Source organism: Bombina bombina, chromosome 3 (genome assembly GCF_027579735.1).
Source record: "Bombina bombina isolate aBomBom1 chromosome 3, aBomBom1.pri, whole genome shotgun sequence".
Classification (NCBI taxonomy): domain Eukaryota; kingdom Metazoa; phylum Chordata; class Amphibia; order Anura; family Bombinatoridae; genus Bombina; species Bombina bombina.
In genome coordinates this window covers 649,371,712-649,392,127 of record NC_069501.1, presented here as the reverse complement: position 1 = coordinate 649,392,127, position 20,416 = coordinate 649,371,712, and the positions used below count along the sequence as shown (strand labels likewise).

At 39.0% G+C, this 20,416-nt stretch overlaps 1 protein-coding gene across 1 annotated transcript in view; it reads right to left on the bottom strand.

The window, feature by feature from the left end:
* Window positions 1-20,416, bottom strand: part of LOC128652466 (multidrug and toxin extrusion protein 2) — a 450,289-nt gene that overhangs the window by 424,445 nt on the left and 5,428 nt on the right. Inside the window, exons 2-3 of the mRNA XM_053705404.1 lie at window positions 19,978-20,079; window positions 17,921-17,989 (exon numbers count right to left, since the gene is read on the bottom strand). Coding sequence (XP_053561379.1) covers window positions 17,921-17,989; window positions 19,978-20,079 — 171 coding nt within the window. The remainder of the gene's footprint in view (window positions 1-17,920; window positions 17,990-19,977; window positions 20,080-20,416) is intronic.

The window sequence follows — 20,416 nt, the reverse complement described above, 5'->3', positions numbered from 1 at the left end:
CGCAGCTCTTATTACTATAGCATCGTTGTCTTGGAGGTTTTTTATCGCTGCTTTCTGTGCTATACTGATATTCTGATTCCTGCCCCTCCTGGTTATATATTGTAATCGGATTAGATCCTCCTCCACCCTTTTCTGGAATTTCTCCAGTTGTGGTCCCCTACTTTGCACTGGGTAGAAGCGTGACTGGATTTTAGATGTGGTTTTATTGGTACTCCTGTCCCTTCACTAAGGGCAGGTTCCTGCAAAGACTCTAGTACACGTACATCACAGTACTCTTGAAAGTCTAATACTGTACTACCATTTGAAGCCTGGTTGGACTCTTGCCCTAGATCTGATATAATGGCATCATGTCTCTCATTTGTTATAGTTTTATTAATTGTTTCAAAATGCTTTTTCACTGTCAATTTTCGTATGAGTCCATTTACATCTAATAGAGTTCTAAATAAATTGAAGTCACTAGTTGACACAAATGTAAGGCCAAGACTCAATACATCCAATTCTGCTTCAGTCAGTTCGTAGTCAGATAGATTAATTACATTTCTTCCCGGTAGCTTCCTCTCCCTCTGCCTCTCCTGAGGGTGTACCGATGTTGTTGTTGTTGTTGATATCCCTTCTTCTCTTTCGTTTGAAATTGGTAATTTAGGTTTCCTCCTCCCCCCCTTCTGATGTTTTTGGGGGAAGCCGAAAAACCTGTTCCATCTGGGCCCTTTCATTATCATAGTGAGAACCTCTTTGAAAAACTTCCTCTCTGTAGTTAGATGATCTGTAATTATCATGTGAGGGGTTCTTGAGGATGGGAGGTAATCTTTCGGGTCCTTCTTTAGGTCTGGCCATTTGAACGGGTGCTCCTCTATAGTCATATGGCTGGGGCGCTTGTCCACTCAAACCTTGTTCATCGCCACCAGATCCTGATCCCTCATCGTGGGATTCCCCTTCGCTTTCATTGAAATTCACCCTCCTTCCTCTGTTCCTTCTGTGTCTGTTACCACCCCTTTGTCGATGTATATGGGGGAATTCATTCTGTTCTTTTCTTACCGCAAACCTCTCCTTGCGGTTCCAGACATACACCTTATTTTGATCATAGTCCAACTGATCCCTCACATACTTTTTATGTTTAATTTCCAGAAGTAATTTTTTTGCTTGTGCCACTATCTCCTGTAGGGTCTTATCAAATTTGGCAAAACAAGGTTCTCTGCTTCGCTTATTAAGTTCCTCTTGAATATTTTTAATCTTCTGACTTAGATCTGATAGTGCCTTCTCTTTAAATTCAACTATCAACAGAATGAGTTTTAGAGAGCATTCAGTCAGATGTCCATTCCATAGTTCTATGAAGGTTTTATCTTCTGTTACAAAGGTGGGGAACTTGTTGAGCCTTAGGCCCCTTGGGAGGATACCCAACTCATGGTATTTCTTAAGTGTCCTTATATCCCATTTGAGTTTATCCTCTTTAACTAAGAAGAATTCTAGCTCTTCAAATAGTGCTATTAGGCTGTAGTCCCTCTTATCTGTGGAAAAAGATCTTATTAGGAACGGTGGTAAAAGCCGGAACGGAACGGAACAGGCCGGAACAGGCCTTTTATGAAGGAAATTGATTTAAAATATAATGGGATGTGTTAGAGACTCTTGAGAACAATTTTAGGAACAAGAATATTTGTGATTATAATAATTAATTAACCCTTTAAACTACCAAAATAGTATCCGGAACCAAACATAACAGCCCGGAACAGCACCTTCCCAGAAAACCAGATACACCAAATTCACAAGTCACATGTGACTAAATGTAATAAGTGTAATCAGCCACAAACCATCCACAGAAACCACATTATGATATCTGTTCCGGCCTTTAACACACTTTTTTATAAAAAGTGACGGAACGGCACCTACCCAGCAAAATATACAGACCAAATTCACCAGCCACCCATAACTAGATGTGGTAAGTGTAATCAACCACAAACCATCCACAGAAACCACGTTCCAATACCCATTCCGGCCTGTAAAACGCTTTTTCATGAAAAGTGACGGAATGGCACCTTACCAGCAAACCAGATACACCAAATTCACCAGTCACACATGAATAAATGTTAAAAGTGTAATCAGCCACAAATCATCCACAGAAACCACATTATGATATCTGTTCCAGCCTTTAATACACTTTTTTATAAAAAGTGACGGAACGGCACCTTTCCAGCAAAATATACAGACCAAATTCACCAGCCACACATAACTAGATGTGATAAGTGTAATCAACCACAAACCATCCACAGAAACCACGTTCCAATACCCGTTCCGGCCTGTAAAGCGCTTTTTCATGAAAAGTGACGGAACAGCACCTACCAGCAAACCAGATACACCAAATTCACCAGTCACACATGACTAAATGTTATAAGTGTAATCAGCCACAAACCATCCACAGAAACCACATTATGATATCTGTTCCGGCCTTTAATACACTTTATTATAAAAAGTGACGGAACGGCACCTACCCAGCAAAATATACAGACCAAATTCACCAGCCACACATAACTAGATGTGGTAAGTGTAATCAGCCACAAACCATCCACAGAAACCACGTTCCAATACCCGTTCCGGCCTGTAAAACACTTTTTCATGAAAAGTGACGGAATGGCACCTTACCAGCAAACCAGATACACCAAATTCACCAGTCACACATGAATAAATGTTATAAGTGTAATCAGCCACAAATCATCCACAGAAACCACATTATGATATCTGTTCCGGCCTTTAATACACTTTTTTATAAAAAGTGACGGAACGGCACCTTTCCAGCAAAATATACAGACCAAATTCACCAGCCACACATAACTAGATGTGATAAGTGTAATCAACCACAACCATCCACAGAAACCACGTTCCAATACCCGTTCCGGCCTGTAAAGCGCTTTTTCATGAAAAGTGACGGAACAGCACCTTACCAGCAAACCAGATACACCAAATTCACCAGTCACACATGACTAAATATTATAAGTGTAATCAGCCACAAACCATCCACAGAAACCACATTATGATATGTGTTCCGGCCTTTAATACACTTTATTATAAAAAGTGACGGAACGGCACCCTACCCAGCAAAATATACAGACCAAATTCACCAGCCACACATAACTAGATGTGGTAAGTGTAATCAGCCACAACCATCCACAGAAACCACGTTCCAATACCCGTTCCGGCCTGTAAAACACTTTTTCATGAAAAGTGACGGAACAGCACCTTACCAGCAAAACAGATACACCAAAATCACCAGTCACACATGAGTAAATGTTATAAGTGTAATCAGCCACAAACCATCCACAGAAACCACATTATGATATCTGTTCCGGCCTTTAATACACTTTTTTATAAAAAGTGACGGAACGGCACCTTCCCAGAGAAATATACAGACCAAATTCACCAGCCACACATAACTAGATGTGCTAAGTGTAATCAACCACAAACCATCCACAGAAACCACATTCCAATAACCGTTCCGGCCTGTAAAACGCTTTTCATGAAAAGTGAGGGAACAGCACCTTACCAGCAAACCAGATACACCAAATTCACCAGTCACACATGCGTAAATTTAATAAGTGTAATTAGCCACAAACCATCCACAGAAACCACATTATGATATCTGTTCTGGCCTTTAATACGCTTTTTTATAAAAAGTGACGGAACGGCACCTTCCCAGCAACATATACAGACCAAATTCACCAGCCACACATAACTAGATGTGATAAGTGTAATCAACCACAAACCATCCACAGAAACCACGTTCCAATACCCGTTCCGGCCTGTAACACACTTTTTCATGAAAAGTGATGGAACGGCACCTTCCCAGCAACATATACAGACCAAATTTGGTCTGTATATGTTGTTGATAAGGTGCCGTTCCATCACTTTTCATGAAAAAGCATATTACCAGCCAGAATAGATATTGGAATGTGGTTTCTGTGAATGGTTTGTGGTTGATTACACTTATCACATCTAGTTATGTGTGGCTGGTGAATTTGGTCTGTATATGTTGCTGGGAAGGTGCTGTTAAAACACTTTACATGAAAAAGTTTATTACAGGCCGGAACAGGTATTGGAACATGGTTTCTGTGGATGGTTTGTGGTTGATTACACTTATCACATCTAGTTATGTGTGGCTGGTGAATTTGGTCTGTATATGTTGCTGGGAAGGTGCTGTTCCATCAATTTTCATGAAAAGCATATTACAGGCTGGAACAGATATCATAATGTGGTTTCTGTGGATGGTTTGTGGCTCATTACACTTTATACATTTAGTCATGTGTGACTGGTGAATGTGATGTATCTGGTTTGCTGATAAGGTGCCGTTCCGTCAATTTTCATGAAAAAGCATTTTACAGGTCGGAACGGGTATTGGAACGTGGTTTCTGTGGATCATTTGTGGTTGATCACACTTATCACATCTAGTTATGTGTGGCTGGTGAATTTGGTCTGTAAATGTTGCTGGAAAGGTCCTGTTCCATCAATTTTCATGAAAAGCGTATTACAGGCTGGAACATATATCATAATGTGGTTTCTGTGGATGGTTTTTGGCTCATTACACTTTATACATTTAGTCATGTGTGACTGGTGAATGTGATGTATCTGGTTTGCTGATAAGGTGCCGTTCCGTCAATTTTCATGAAAAAGCATTTTACAGGTCGGAACGGGTATTGGAACGTAGTTTCTGTGGATGGTTTGTGGTTGATTACACTTATTTCATCTAGTCAATGTGTGACTGGTGAATGTGATGTATCTGTTGCTGGGAAGGTGCCGTTCCGTCACTTCTCATGAAAAAGCGTATTACAGGCCAGAACAAGTATTGAAACATGGTTTCTGTGGATGGTTTGTGGTTGATTACACTTATCACATCTAGTTTTATGTGGCTGGTGAATTTGGTCTGTATATGTTGTTGATAAGGTGCCGTTCCGTCAATTTTCATGAAAAAGCATATTACCGGCCAGAACAGGTATTGGAATGTGGTTTCTGTAGATGGTTTGTGGTTGATTACACTTATAACATCTAGTTATGTTTTGTTGTTGAATTTTGTCTTTACATGTTGCTGGGAAGGTGCCGTTCCATCACTTTTCATGAAAAAGTGTGTTACAGGCCGTAACGAGTTTTGGAACATGATTTCTGTGGATGGTTTGTGATTGATTAATCTTATCACATCTAGTAAAGTGGGGCTGGTAATTTTGGTCTGTATATGTTGCTGGGAAGGTGCCGTTCCATCGCTTTTCATGAAATAGTGTGTTACAGGCCGTAACGGGTTTTGGAACGTGGTTTCTTTGGATGGTTTGTGGTTGATTACACTTATCACATATAGTTATGTGTGACTGGTGAATTTGGTGTATCTGGTTTGCTGGTAAGGTGCCGTTCCATCACTTTTCATGAAAAAGCGTTTTACAGGCCGGAACGGGTATTGGAACATGGTTTCTGTGGATGGTTTGTGGTTGATTACACTTATCACATCTAGTTATGTGTGGCTGGTGAATTTGGTCTGTATATTTTGCTGGGAAGGTGCCGTTCCATCACTTTTTATAAAAAAGTGTATTAAAGGCCGGAACAGATATCATAATGTGGTGTCTGTGGATGGTTTGTGGCTGATTACACTTATAACATTTAGTTATGTGTAACTGGTGAATTTGGTGTATCTGGTTTGCTGGTAAGGTGCCGTTCCGTCACTTTTCATGAAAAAGCGTTTTACAAGCCGGAACGGGTATTGGAACGTGGTTTCCGTGGATGGTTTGTGGTTGATTACACTTACCACATCTAGTTATGTGTGGCTGGTGAATTTGGTCTGTATATTTTGTTGGGTAGGTGCCGTTCCGTCACTTTTTAAAAAAAAGTGTATTAAAGGCCGGAACAGATATTATAATGTGGTTTTCTGTGGATGGTTTGTGGCTGATTACACTTATAACATTTAGTCATGTGTGACTGGTGAATTTGGTTTATCTGGTTTGCTGGTAAGGTGCCGTTCCGTCACTTTTCATGAAAAAGTGTTTTACAGGCCGGAACGGGTATTGGAATGTGGTTTATGTGGATGGTTTGTGGTTGATTACACTTATCACATCTAATTATGTGTGGCTGGTGAATTTGGTCTGTATATTTTGCTGGGAAGGTGCCGTTCCATCACTTTTTATAAAAAAGTGTATTAAAGGCCGGAACAGATATCATAATGGGGTTTCTGTGGATGGTTTGTGGTTGATTACACTTATAACATTTAGTCATGTGTGACTGGTGAATTTGGTGTATCTGGTTTGCTGGTAAGGTGCCGTTCCGTCATTTTTCATGAAAAAGCGTTTTACAGGCTGGAACGGGTATTGGAACGTGGTTTCTGTGGATGGTTTGTGGTTGATTACACTTATCACATCTAGTTATGTGTGGCTGGTGAATTTTGTCTGTATATTTTGCTGGGAAGGTGCCGTTCCGTCACTTTTTATAAAAAAGTGTATTAAAGGCCGGAACAGATATCATAATGGGGTTTCTGTGGATGGTTTGTGGTTGATTACACTTATAACATTTAGTCATGTGTGACTGGTGAATTTGGTGTATCTGGTTTGCTGGTAAGGTGCCGTTCCGTCATTTTTCATGAAAAAGCGTTTTACAGGCTGGAACGGGTATTGGAACGTGGTTTCTGTGGATGGTTTGTGGTTGATTACACTGATCACATCTAGTTATGTGTGGCTGGTGAATTTTGTCTGTATATTTTGCTGGGAAGGTGCCGTTCCGTCACTTTTTATAAAAAAGTGTATTAAAGGCCGGAACAGATATCATAATGTGGTTTCTGTGGATGGGTTTGTGGCTGATTACACTTATAACATTTAGTCATGTGTGACTGGTGAATTTGGTGTATCTGGTTTGCTGGTAAGGCGTCGTTCCGTCATTTTTCATGAAAAAGCATTTTACAGGCCGGAACGGGTATTGGAACGTGGTTTCTGTGGATGGTTTGTGGTTGATTACACTTATCACATCTAGTTATGTGCAGCTGGTGAATTTGGTCTGTATATTTTGCTGGGAAGGTGCAGTTCCATCACTTTTTATAAAAAAAGAGTATTAAAGGCCGGAACAGATATTATAATGTGGTTTCTGTGGATGGTTTGTGGCTGATTACACTTATAACATTTAGTCATGTGTGACTGGTGAATTTGGTGTATCTGGTTTGCTGGTAAGGTGCCATTCCGTCACTTTTCATGAAAAAGCGTTTTACAAGCCGGAACGGGTATTGGAACGTGGTTTCTGTGGATGGTTTGTGGTTGATTACACTTATCACATCTAGTTATGTGTGGCTGGTGAATTTTGTCTGTATATTTTGCTGGGAAGGTGCCGTTCCGTCACTTTTTATAAAAAAGTGTATTAAAGGCCGGAACAGATATCATAATGTGGTTTCTGTGGATGGTTTGTGGCTGATTACACTTATAACATTTAGTCATGTGTGACTGGTGAATTTGGTGTATCTGGTTTGCTGGTAAGGCGTCGTTCCGTCATTTTTCATGAAAAAGCATTTTACAGGCCGGAACGGGTATTGGAACGTGGTTTCTGTGGATGGTTTGTGGTTGATTACACTTATCACATCTAGTTATGTGCAGCTGGTGAATTTGGTCTGTATATTTTGCTGGGAAGGTGCCGTTCCATCACTTTTTATAAAAAAAGAGTATTAAAGGCCGGAACAGATATTATAATGTGGTTTCTGTGGATGGTTTGTGGCTGATTACACTTATAACATTTAGTCATGTGTGACTGGTGAATTTGGTGTATCTGGTTTGCTGGTAAGGTGCCATTCCGTCACTTTTCATGAAAAAGAGTTTTACAAGCCGGAACGGGTATTGGAACGTGGTTTCTGTGGATGGTTTGTGGTTGATTACACTTACCACATCTAGTTATGTGTGGCTGGTGAATTTGGTCTGTATATTTTGCTGGGTAGGTGCCGTTCCGTCACTTTTTATAAAAACGTGTATTAAAGGCCGGAACAGATATCATAATGTGGTGTCTGTGGATGGTTTGTGGCTGATTACACTTATAACATTTAGTTATGTGTAACTGGTGAATTTGGTGTATCTGGTTTGCTGGTAAGATGCCGTTCCGTCACTTTTCATGAAAAAGCGTTTTACAAGCCGGAACGGGTATTGGAACGTGGTTTCCGTGGATGGTTTGTGGTTGATTACACTTACCACATCTAGTTATGTGTGGCTGGTGAATTTGGTCTGTATATCTTGCTGGGTAGGTGCCGTTCCGTCACTTTTTAAAAAAAAGTATATTAAAGGCCGGAACAGATATCATAATGTGGTTTCTGTGGATGGTTTGTGGCTGATTACACTTATAAAATTTAGTCATGTGTGACTGGTGAATTTGGTGTATCTGGTTTGCTGGTAAGGTGCTGTTCCGTCACTTTTCATGAAAAGCGTTTTACAGGCTGGAACGGGGTATTGGAACGTTGTTTCTGTGGATGGTTTGTGGCTGATTACACTTATTACATTTAGTCACATGTGACTTGTGAATTGGGTGTATCTGGTTTGCTGGTAAGGTGCTGTTCCGTCACTTTTCATGAAAAAGCGTTTTACAGGCCGGAACGGGTATTGGAACGTGGTTTCTATGGATGGTTTGTGGTTGATTACACTTACCACATCTAGCTATGTGTGGCTGGTGAATTTGGTCTGTATATTTTGCTGGGAAGGTGCCGTTCCGTCACTTTTTATAAAAACGTGTATTAAAGGCCGGAACAGATATCATAATGTGGTTTCTGTGGATGGTTTGTGGCTGATTACACTTATAACATTTAGTTATGTGTATCTGGTGAATTTGGTGTATCTGGTTTGCTGGTAAGGTGCCGTTCCGTCACTTTTCATGAAAAAGCGTTTTACAAGCCAGAACGGGTATTGGAACGTGGTTTCTGTGGATGGTTTGTGGTTGATTACACTTACCACATCTAGTTATGTGTGGCTGGTGAATTTGGTCTGTATATCTTGCTGGGTAGGTGCCGTTCCATCACTTTTTATAATAAAGTATATTAAAGGCCGGAACAGATATCATAATGTGGTTTCTGTGGATGGTTTGTGGCTGATTACACTTATAAAATTTAGTCATGTGTGACTGGTGAATTTGGTGTATCTGGTTTGCTGGTAAGGTGCTGTTCCGTCACTTTTCATTAAAAAGCGTTTTACAGGCTGGAACGGGTATTGGAACGTGGTTTCTGTGGATGGTTTGTGGCTGATTACACTTATTACATTTAGTCACATGTGACTTGTGAATTTGGTGTATCTGGTTTTCTGGGAAGGTGCTGTTCCGTCACTTTTCATGAAAAAGCGCTTTACAGGCCGGAACGGGTATTGGAACGTGGTTTCTGGGGATGGTTTGTGGTTGATTACACTTATCACATCTAGTTATGTGTGGCTGGTGAATTTGGTCTGTATATTTTGCTGGGAAGGTGCCGTTCCATCACTTTTTATAAAAAAAGTGTATTAAAGGCCGGAACAGATATCATAATGTGGTTTCTGTGGATGGTTTGTGGCTGATTACACTTATAACATTTAGTCATGTGTGACTGGTGAATTTGGTGTATCTGATTTGCTGGTAAGGTGCCGTTCCATCACTTTTCATGAAAAAGCGTTTTACAGGCCGGAACGGGTATTGGAACGTGGTTTATGTGGATGGTTTGTGGTTGATTACACTTATCACATCTAGTTATGTGTGGCTGGTGAATTTGGTCTGTATATTTTGCTGGGAAGGTGCCGTTCCGTCACTTTTTATAAAAAAAAGTGTATTAAAGGCCGGAACAGATATCATAATGTGGTTTCTGTGGATGGTTTGTGGCTGATTACACTTATAACATTTAGTCATGTGTGACTGGTGAATTTGGTTTATCTGGTTTGCTGGTAAGGTGCCGTTCCGTCACTTTTCATGAAAAAGTGTTTTACAGGCCGGAACGGGTATTGGAATGTGGTTTATGTGGATGGTTTGTGGCTGATTACACTTATAACATTTAGTCATGTGTGACTGGTGAATTTGGTGTATCTGGTTTTCTGGGAAGGTGCTGTTCCGGGCTGTTATGTTTGGTTCCGGACACTATTTTGGTAGTTAAAGGGTTAAATAATTATTATATCACAAATATTCTTGGTACTAAAATTGTTCTCAAGAGTCTCTAACACATTCCATTATATTTTAAATCAATTTCCTTCATAAAAGGCCTGTTCCGGCCTGTTCCGTTCTGTTCCGGCTTTTACACCGTTCCATCTTATTACAATCCCAGATTCCTGCATCTCTCTGCATGGCTGTGCGCAATGAAAACGGTATTTCTGTTAATTCAGATTCCCCCTCCATTTTTAAATGTACACTGTTCAATAAACTTAGTACAATCTTAGTACAATCAATGTAAATCTTTTACAAAAGCATGTGGAGTCGGTTCTGCGGCGATGGTCAGTTACTGGAGCCTGGCCAACGGCTCCACCAAAAGGATATGGATAGACAAAAAATAGAACACAGTTGTAACTGACCATAAAAACCCCAGAAGACCGGAGTAAAACAAATACAAGTGTGTGGGGTGCAGAACTACACCTGTTCACCTACTTGAACTGCTAGGTTGAGGTATATACGCTCTGTTCCTTGTGCATTAGTAAAAAAGTCTTTAGAGATGTAGCTAGTTTGCGTAGTATACGACGTTATTTCAAAAGTGTGGAGAGTCAGTGAGTATCAAGGGTATATCTACACAATGTAAGACTCGCAGTCATATGTTACCATAGTAAGATAGAGGGGGGGTAAACACTGTGGAGCTATACAGCTCAACTCACATCCCTCTAGTGGCGATAGTTCTTCTTGCGATTCCTGCAATCTCCTCTCCGTGTGGTGTTGATATCCGTTGCGCTCCCTATTCGGGGACTTGCACTCCTCTTCCTCCTGTCTCCTCCGTACTGGTGCTACAAATTAGCTGCCCGTGCTCACACCGGGGCCAGAAGTGAATGTACAAAAATAGAAAAAATGGAGCACCGGGTCTCAATGGGGGGTATAAAAACACAATGTATTATTTATTCAAAATAGACAGACAAAAGGACCATCGTCCTAGGGGTAAAATCTTTAAGAGTGGTTGTAGGGGTAGTTTGGGCTAACATGTTTCGGCTCCCACGCCGTAATCTTAGCCATATTTAAAACAAACTTCACTTCCCAAGTTAAAAAACCTCCCTTGTTTTCCTATTGGTTAAGATGCGCACACCTTCCTGTGAATGCACCAATAGGGACACTGGCAGCTTTCCATGCCGGAGTTCGCTAGGTACTGCACACCCTCTAGCGCGCCAGCCAATCAAAAAGCTGTCAGTATGTAACTCCATACCGTTTGACTTTACACTGCATACGTCTGCAGTTCTAAATAAATGATGTAAGTAGAAGTAAATATATTTATACAGCTGTCACTTTCAAAGTATATAAAGCTGCTCTCAAATAATGCTTCACCTTAGCGCTTATTGCAAACAGACTATGTAATTCTGTTCATACTTGTCATACCAAGGCCCTGGGATTGTATCTATTCAATAGTGCGGAACTAATCCTCACTAACTGCTGTGTTGCCCACATTATTAAACTCATGTCTGGAGAGAATATGTGTTGATTTCAGTACATTAGAAATGAAAAGTAAAAAAAGTAAAAAATGTGTGCCTTTATAGTGTACTGCCTAACTCCCGACAGGGAAATTCTATCTTTTTCCCATCAGAGGATGGCTGCTGTCATGCTATATATCTCATTAATTACTGTATATTTTTCATTAATCCTGTGTATAGGGTGTAAGGGGTTAAAATCTTATTATCCACATACTGCCACTGCACAATATACAATATGCAATAAACAATAAAAGCAGTGTCATTCAATTGGCTACCAAGTCACTGCCATTTCTACGTATAACACCACCCAGTGTAGAGTAATTTGATATGGCAGCAAGATTTTGTGTGGCTTACAGTGGACGTTAGATCGCTGTACTCCACGATACCGCATGAAAAGGGCCTTGAGGCTATTCGCTATTTCCTCAATGAAGAGTTTGGTGAGGACATGTGGTTTGTGGATTACGTGATCGAAGTCACAAGGTTTCTCCTGACACACAATTATTTTGAATTTGAGGGGGAGTTCTACCTCCAGAGGCATGGGACGGCTATGGGGGCTAAGTTTGCCCCCTCCTACGCCAACCTGTTTATGGGGTGGTGGGAGCTCTCCCACGTCTTTGGAGGTAGAAACCCTTTCAGGAGAGACATTGTGTGGTACAGACGGTTCATAGACGACCTCCTCATTGTTTGGAGGGGGTCCATATCTGAAATGGAACAATTTGTAGAGCTTCTCAACAACAATGAAGTTGGGATTAGCTTTACATTGGAATCACACAAGAATGAAATCGATTTTCTTGACCTCAAACTTTTGGGTACTCCGAATGAACCGGTGGAAACAAAGGTCTACTGCAAACCCATCTCTGGAAACTCTCTCCTCCATGCTACAAGTAGCCACCCGCGAAGGGTTTTTGATGGTGTGGCAAAGGGCCAGTTCATTCACCTGAAACGTAATTGCAGTTCAAAAGAGGAATATGAAACCCAGGCTAATGAATTGGCAGTTAGACTGGAGGAGAGAGGTTACAAGAGATCAACCATTTTGCAAGCAAGAAGAAAGGTGAAGTTCATAGATAGAAAACAGCTGCTGCAAGAGAAAAGGTCCCTAGGACAGATGAGGTCTCAAGACAACCAGGTTGTCTTCATCACGGAATACTCACAACAGTACCCACATATCTGTAACATAATCCGGCAACATCTCCCCCTTTTAACGGCGGATGATGGACTAGTCAAGGCAGTGGGAGAAGGTGTGAGGTTTGCTTATAAAAGAGGCAGAACAGTTGGGAACATGGTAGCGCCAACAAGATTGAAAAAGGGCACTAAGAATATGTCATCATGGTTGCAATTTAATGGCATGTTTCGTTGCAACTATCAGGCCTGCACAGCATGTGCCAAGGCACAGATAGGTGACAGCTTTGAGTGTCTTGCCACAGGGGACAGGTACCCAATTAAGCTATGTCTCAACTGCAGGTCAACTTATATAATCTATGTCATCTCCTGCAACCAGTGTGCAGTCCAATATGTAGGCCTTAGTACTAGAGAGGCCAGGGTAAGGATCAGGGAGCACCTGGCGGATATCAGGGCAGGAGTACTAACCACACCTTTGATAAATCATTTCTCGCAACTACACAATAAAGATGTCAGCAGTTTTAAATGGAACATAATAGAAAAGGTACTACCTATGAAGAGAGGTGAAGATAGAACTAGGAAATTAGGAGAGAGGGAGGCCTACTGGATATTTAAACTCAAGACTAGGGTTCCAGTAGGCCTCAACTCTGAATTTGACTTGATCAACTTTTGGTAAATTTTGGTAGATTACAATCATGGGTCCCCTTACATGGGCACTCCCAAGAGAAACAGAATTCCCCTAGCTATCCCCATGGGCTCTAATTAGTTAAATTATCAATAGAGATCTGGGGAGGGAAGTAATGTAAATGTAAATAAATACTCTACACTGGGTGGTGTTATACGTAGAAATGGCAGTGACTTGGTAGCCAATTGAATGACACTGCTTTTATTGTTTATTGTATATTGTGCAGTGGCAGTATGTGGATAATAAGATTTTAACCCCTTACACCCTATACACAGGATTAATGAAAAATATACAGTAATTAATGAGATATATAGCATGACAGCAGCCATCCTCTGATGGGAAAAAGATAGAATTTCCCTGTCGGGAGTTAGGCAGTACACTATAAAGGCACACATTTTTTACTTTTTTTACTTTTCATTTCTAATGTACTGAAATCAACACATATTCTCTCCAGACATGAGTTTAATAATGTGGGCAACACAGCAGTTAGTGAGGATTAGTTCCGCACTATTGAATAGATACAATCCCAGGGCCTTGGTATGACAAGTATGAACAGAATTACATAGTCTGTTTGCAATAAGCGCTAAGGTGAAGCATTATTTGAGAGCAGCTTTATATACTTTGAAAGTGACAGCTGTATAAATATATTTACTTCTACTTACATCATTTATTTAGAACTGCAGACGTATGCAGTGTAAAGTCAAACGGTATGGAGTTACATACTGACAGCTTTTTGATTGGCTGGCGCGCTAGAGGGTGTGCAGTACCTAGCGAACTCCGGCATGGAAAGCTGCCAGTATCCCTATTGGTGCATTCACAGGAAGGTGTGCGCATCTTAACCAATAGGAAAACAAGGGAGGTTTTTTAACTTTGGAAGTGAAGTTTGTTTTAAATATGGCTAAGATTACGGCGTGGGAGCCGAAACATGTTAGCCCAATCTACCCCTACAACCACTCTTAAAGATTTTACCCCTAGGACGATGGTCCTTTTGTCTGTCTATTTTGAATAAATAAATACATTGTGTTTTTATACCCCCCATTGAGACCCGGTGCTCCATTTTTTCTATTTTTGTACATTCACTTCTGGCCCCGGTGTGAGCACGGGCAACGAGCGGGAAGGCACTTGCTTCAATAGCATGTAGGAGCATTCAGACCGGCAGCTAATTTGTAGCACCAGTACGGAGGAGACAGGAGGAAGAGGAGTGCAAGTCCCCGAATAGGGAGCGCAACGGATATCAACACCACACGGAGAGGAGATTGCAGGAATCGCAAGAAGAACTATCGCCACTAGAGGGATGTGAGTTGAGCTGTATAGCTCCACAGTGTGTTTGTTTACCCCCCCTCTATCTTACTATGGTAACATATGACTGCGAGTCTTACATTGTGTAGATATACCCTTGATACTCACTGACTCTCTACACTTTTGAAATAACGTTGTATACTACACAAACTAGCTACATCTCTAAAGACTTTTTTACTAATGCACAAGGAACAGAGCGTATATACCTCAACCTAGCAGTTCAAGTAGGTGAACAGGTGTAGTTCTGCACCCCACACACTTGTATTTGTTTTACTCCGGTCTTCTGGGGTTTTTATGGTCAGTTACAACTGTGTTCTATTTTTTGTCACTCCCTCACAGACCCTCCCAGCTACTCGGAATCCGCCATTTTAGACTCATAACGACCTTGCTTTCTTAATGAGAGGACGTGTTGTGTTTTTGCTCCTGACATTAATAGGAAAAACATAGCTAGGCTAGTGTATTTAGTGTCTACTACAGTCCAGAAGGACTCCACTCATCTCTGCTGCAAGCACAGCACCCCAAAAAGCCCTTTTTAGGGCTATATTTCGTACTTTTTTTTTTTTTTCGTTTTTTTTTTATTAGCATTTGCCTGGCTTTCAGGCTGTGTGTTTAAGGCTCACAGCATATGCTGTGATTACTGCCACCACTGATATCTCCCTAACAACATTAGTTTAAATTTAACTAACCAAAAAATGTAATTATTTTGCTAGTGTAATTTTTTTTCATTTTCTATCAGGCCTGTGTCACACAGCATATACTCTGGTTCATTGCTCTGTGCCAGCCACCAGTGTTAATATCCGTTTATAACATTATTTTAAATTTAAAAAAAAAAAAAAATATTTTGCTAGTGTAATCTAATTACATTTACTATCAGGCCTGTGTCTGTCAGACTCACTCAGCATTAATATACCTCATTTTTTTTCAGTCTTTTGGTTAATTGGTCTGTGCCAGGCAGCCACCCAGCACTCATATCTTCTTCACCTTAATTTAAATATAAAAAAAAATTTTTAAAATTTGTTTGATAGTGTAATCTAATATAATTTTCTATCAGGCCTGTGTGTTTTGCTGACATACAGAGCCTACTGTGTTTACTTGCTGCCCTCCCTAGTCTATGAGCCACGACTCATATGTGTTTAACCTTTTTTTAATTTCCCCCCCAAAAAAATAATTTAAATCATTTTTCTAGTGTAATCTAATAGTATTTTCTATCAGGCGTGTGTGTATCTGACTTACAGAGCCTACTGTTTTTAATAGCTGCCCTTCCAAGGCTATCAGCCACGACTCATATGTATGTGCTTAACCTTTTTCTTTAAATTCCCCAAAAAAAGTCTTTAAATCATTATGCTAGTGTAATCTAATTTTATTTTCTATCAGGCCTGTGTCTGTCTATCTGACTTACACAGCATACTGTTGTTAATTGCTGCCCTACGTAGCAGCCAGCCAGTGCGACCACTCATAGAGTCATATGTGCATTGCACTTCTTAACATAATTTTAATATTAAAATCTAAAATTTTAAAATATTTTGCTAGTGTAATCTAACTTAATTTTCTATCAGGCCTGTGATTTTGTCACTTACACAGCATACTGTGTTAAATTGCTGCCCTACCTACCATCCACGACTCATATCTGCAAGCCTGTGTGCCAGGCCCAACTAGCCAATTAGTGGCACCAATCATAATTCTTGTAACAGTATATAAAAAAATAAAAATCATAATTTTTTGGACTGCAAATATTCAGTCTCTTAGTGCCATTGAATTGCATTTATCTCCTGCCTGCCACTGCCAGCCTTTTGTGCCAGGCCGTCTAGCCAACTATTTACACCAATCATAATTGTTGTCACAGACAGTATAGTTATTAATTAAAATTAAAAAAATTTTGATTGTTGATCTTAATCCTCAGTTTGCTCGAGCCCTAGAATTGCACTTTTCTATTGCCTTCCAAGCCTGTGTGCCAGGCCTACTTGAAAAATATTTACACCAATCATATTTGTTGTCACAGTATTCTTAATAATTAAAAATTTAAATTTTTGGTAATAGTTCTTGTGAATCCTCAGTTTGCTGGTGCCATTGAATTGCATATGTATATTGCATCGATTGAGCTATGTTATCTATGTATCTATCTATCAAATCTATCTATCTCGTGGTTGTGCAAGTGGACTGTTTGCGGTTGATTGCGGTGCGTAACACTTGGAGTTTGCTCTGTCACTGTGATGCGGCCGTAACCCTTACACTGCCTGATAGATACGACATCATAACTGATGTTTTAAAGCACGTTATTGCAAACAATTTGGGAATGTTAGTTGATTTAGGCCCATTATGGCTTAAAAGCAGACTCTGCATAAACTATGTAATTTTCCATGGGAGTTTTGCCAGGGATCCCCCTCCAGCATGCGACAGTCCAGGTGTTAGTACCCTTGAAACAACTTTTCCATCACTATTGTGGCCAGAAAGAGTCCTTGTAGGGTTCGCGAACAATACTGGAAGATCGAGTCCGCCGTTCGCGAACCAAAAATTTTAGGTTCGCGACATCACTAGTGCCAATATTAGTGGAGAGCACTCTATACATGTATATCTCTGACAGCATAATGCACATTATATAATAAAAAACATAATGAAATATTAATATCAAATCAAATTTAGGAACCAGGCAAAAAATTAGAAGCTAATTTACCTTTTCATTTAGTAGCCAGGCAAGAATTTTTTATATATATATTTTTAAAACATATCCAAATTTTTGTCCGTTATAGATTTTTTACTTATAGTTTACTTATTTTATATAATAATCGTTTTATATGCGTCACTTGCATAGTGCCTGTATTATAAGACACCATGATCAATTTATTTTCATGAGCATTAAAAAAAGCATTTTCTTTAAAACCATAATACATATTTAACTAAACACACAGCATTGCTAAAATTACATTAGAGCAGGGCATTTGTTTACTAAAAGGGGCCTTTAAAGTCTATGGGGGGGGGGGGGGAGTTTTAGATAAAACATTTCATAGGTTTATCTAAAAGGATTATGATCAAACCCTATATATTTTAAGTTGTTTTATATTTTTTATAGAAGCACAATAAATTGTCTACACTTTTTCTGTCTTACAGTCAGTCCTATTATCCTGCATTATCTGAGTGCGATTAAACAAACTGAAATATAAAGCTGTATGGAAAATAAAGAACTCAATACGAAGACTGGTCTGGCTAGAAAACATATAGAATATAATAATACCTGAGATATGAGTGTATCACATGTAGAGGACAGGCCCGAACCAATAGATATACCAGTGACATTTATAACCTGAAAAGAAAAAAATACACAAAAGTGCACCTTATGCAATACACACCAAAATAACCACTGAAGACATGGAAGTTTGCCTAATGCTATAGATTCAAGAAGTGTTATTTTCATAGTAGTGAATGATTTACTGTTTTGGGGAGAAAGTGGCATATATTATTGCTTGGCTAAGATATATGTGTCTACTTAATATATAATTACAGATACCTATAGGTAATTAATGGCAGGAACTAACAGGGTTTTGTTCTATGATAGGACGCAGCATTATAAGATACTGTATTCATATAAATGAATGAATTTAGATCAGTATTAATGCACACTATTGTGATATTGCTAGGATGGAGGGGAAGTAAGTGTGACATAACTCACAGCTTTTCCACAATGACACCATTAGTACATAGAGCATGCATCTGCACACAGTGGAAAAAAATTAAATATCTTTTTAGACAATAAAAAAAGAGTAATGCCTTTACTACCCATTCTTCAGCTTTACATGACCAACATTGTTGTATTAATAGACTTTATAACCTCCCTTAGTTTTCCTGTTTATAAGCCCCCGCAGGCCGCCCCTTATCTCAGTACTTTTATATTGCTTTTTTCAATCCTGCACTACAGCCAGACAGTGATAGTTCATGTGTACCACAGAGAATAATAATGGTTATACAAGAACCAGCACTAAATGGAAAAAATGCAAGATTGTAAAAAGCTATAAAAGCATTGAGATAAGGGGCAGTCTGCAGGGGCTTAGATATGGTAAATCATAGAGGTAAAAATTATATTAAAGGGACATAAAACAAATTGGGATAGAGACAATATATAATAATATGTACTTTAATTACTTTTACTTGAAAATTTATACTGCAGTGCCTTGCCATTAACCCTTTCTTTTAAGTGTCTGAATTGTACAGCTCTAACTCTCCCCACACAATTCCTTTTATGGCTGCATATATATCCACCATTGATATTGTAGAATGCAAGACTTTAACAGTCATTATCTGCTGGAGCATGCCTAGAAGCAAATAAGCTGCTGTGAACTTAGTTAAAATACAATGCCTGTGTTTCTGATGTTAAACACTGATAAGAGGGGAAATCGGTCTACCCCAGACAGCATGGCTATGCAAGCCATTTTGCTTATTTTTGAAAATTATTTTAAAATACTTGCCAGCAATTTTTAAACAATTTTTTTCTGCAAACTATTTTTACTTAATTAGCCCTTTTAGAATATGCACAGATCTCAACATATTTTATGGCACAGTGTTGGTTATGCAAAAATGGGGAATGGGTAATAAAGGGATTCTCTTTTTAAACAATAACAATTTTCAATTAGACTTAGCCTTTAAAAATGAATATTTATGCTAATAATAATAATAATAATTCTAAAATTGTCTGTTTCTTCTTATATATTTTATTGTTTGCTTCTATTTTTAATCAGACTAAATAAGTTTAGAATATAAAAAAAATCAGCATCAATGAATAAAACACTAGATAATTTAAATAGACAATATGGACAAAGCAAACTGCATTGCATGTTGACAATGTACACTAGATTTGTCTTTGCCTAAATGTTTTGTAGATTATCTATTTATGTAGCCCATATAGGGAGTTTTTGTAAAAAAGTAGTTTTGCTTTTTTTTTTTTTTTTTTTTTTTTAATTAACATTGTGCTGATTTTCAAACTTCTAACCAAGACCCAAAGTGTAAGATGTATACTGATGTCTACAGATTCCTGCGTCTCCTGTTTGTATAATCTGACTTTTCATATGTAGGGAAAGTTAGAGGTGTGAGTGTCTGTTTTTCCTGTTTTCCCAGCCAATTTCAGTGGGTGTCCCAGCCTAACTCATCAAATGTGCTAAACTGGGTGCTTTTAAGTACTTTTTTCAAAAATTTTATACTGGATTTTTAGATCAGTGTCTGTGCATATTCTTCTATATAGTAGTGTCTATTACATGCAGTTTTATGAAAATGGGTGTATACTGTCCCTTTAATACATACAGCCACAGCGAGTGTAACAGAATCTAATTCGATCTTGCCCAAGTGTCCACAGAATATGGAACTCACGATATTCACAAGGAATACCATTATCTGAGACAGGAACTATAAGAAAGAGAAAATGAAAGTAATATTTTTCAAAAAAATCATTTTAAAAACCTTTTATGAAAACATGCTTTGAATATATTTTATTTACAATATTGTACAAAAAGCAAATAAAGGGAATTAACAGTGCAAAGCCAATTAATCATATGAAAGTCATTTCCACAAACTGTATCACCTAGAATATTAAGAACCCCACCATGCAATGTTTTTAGATGCAGGGAATCATTTATATAGAGATGTGCATCATGCATATATTTAGCAGCTAGACCTATAATTTTGAAAATCTGTGGTACCTAGGCAACTTGGATTTGGCTTGACCTGAATTTTCACAAATCGC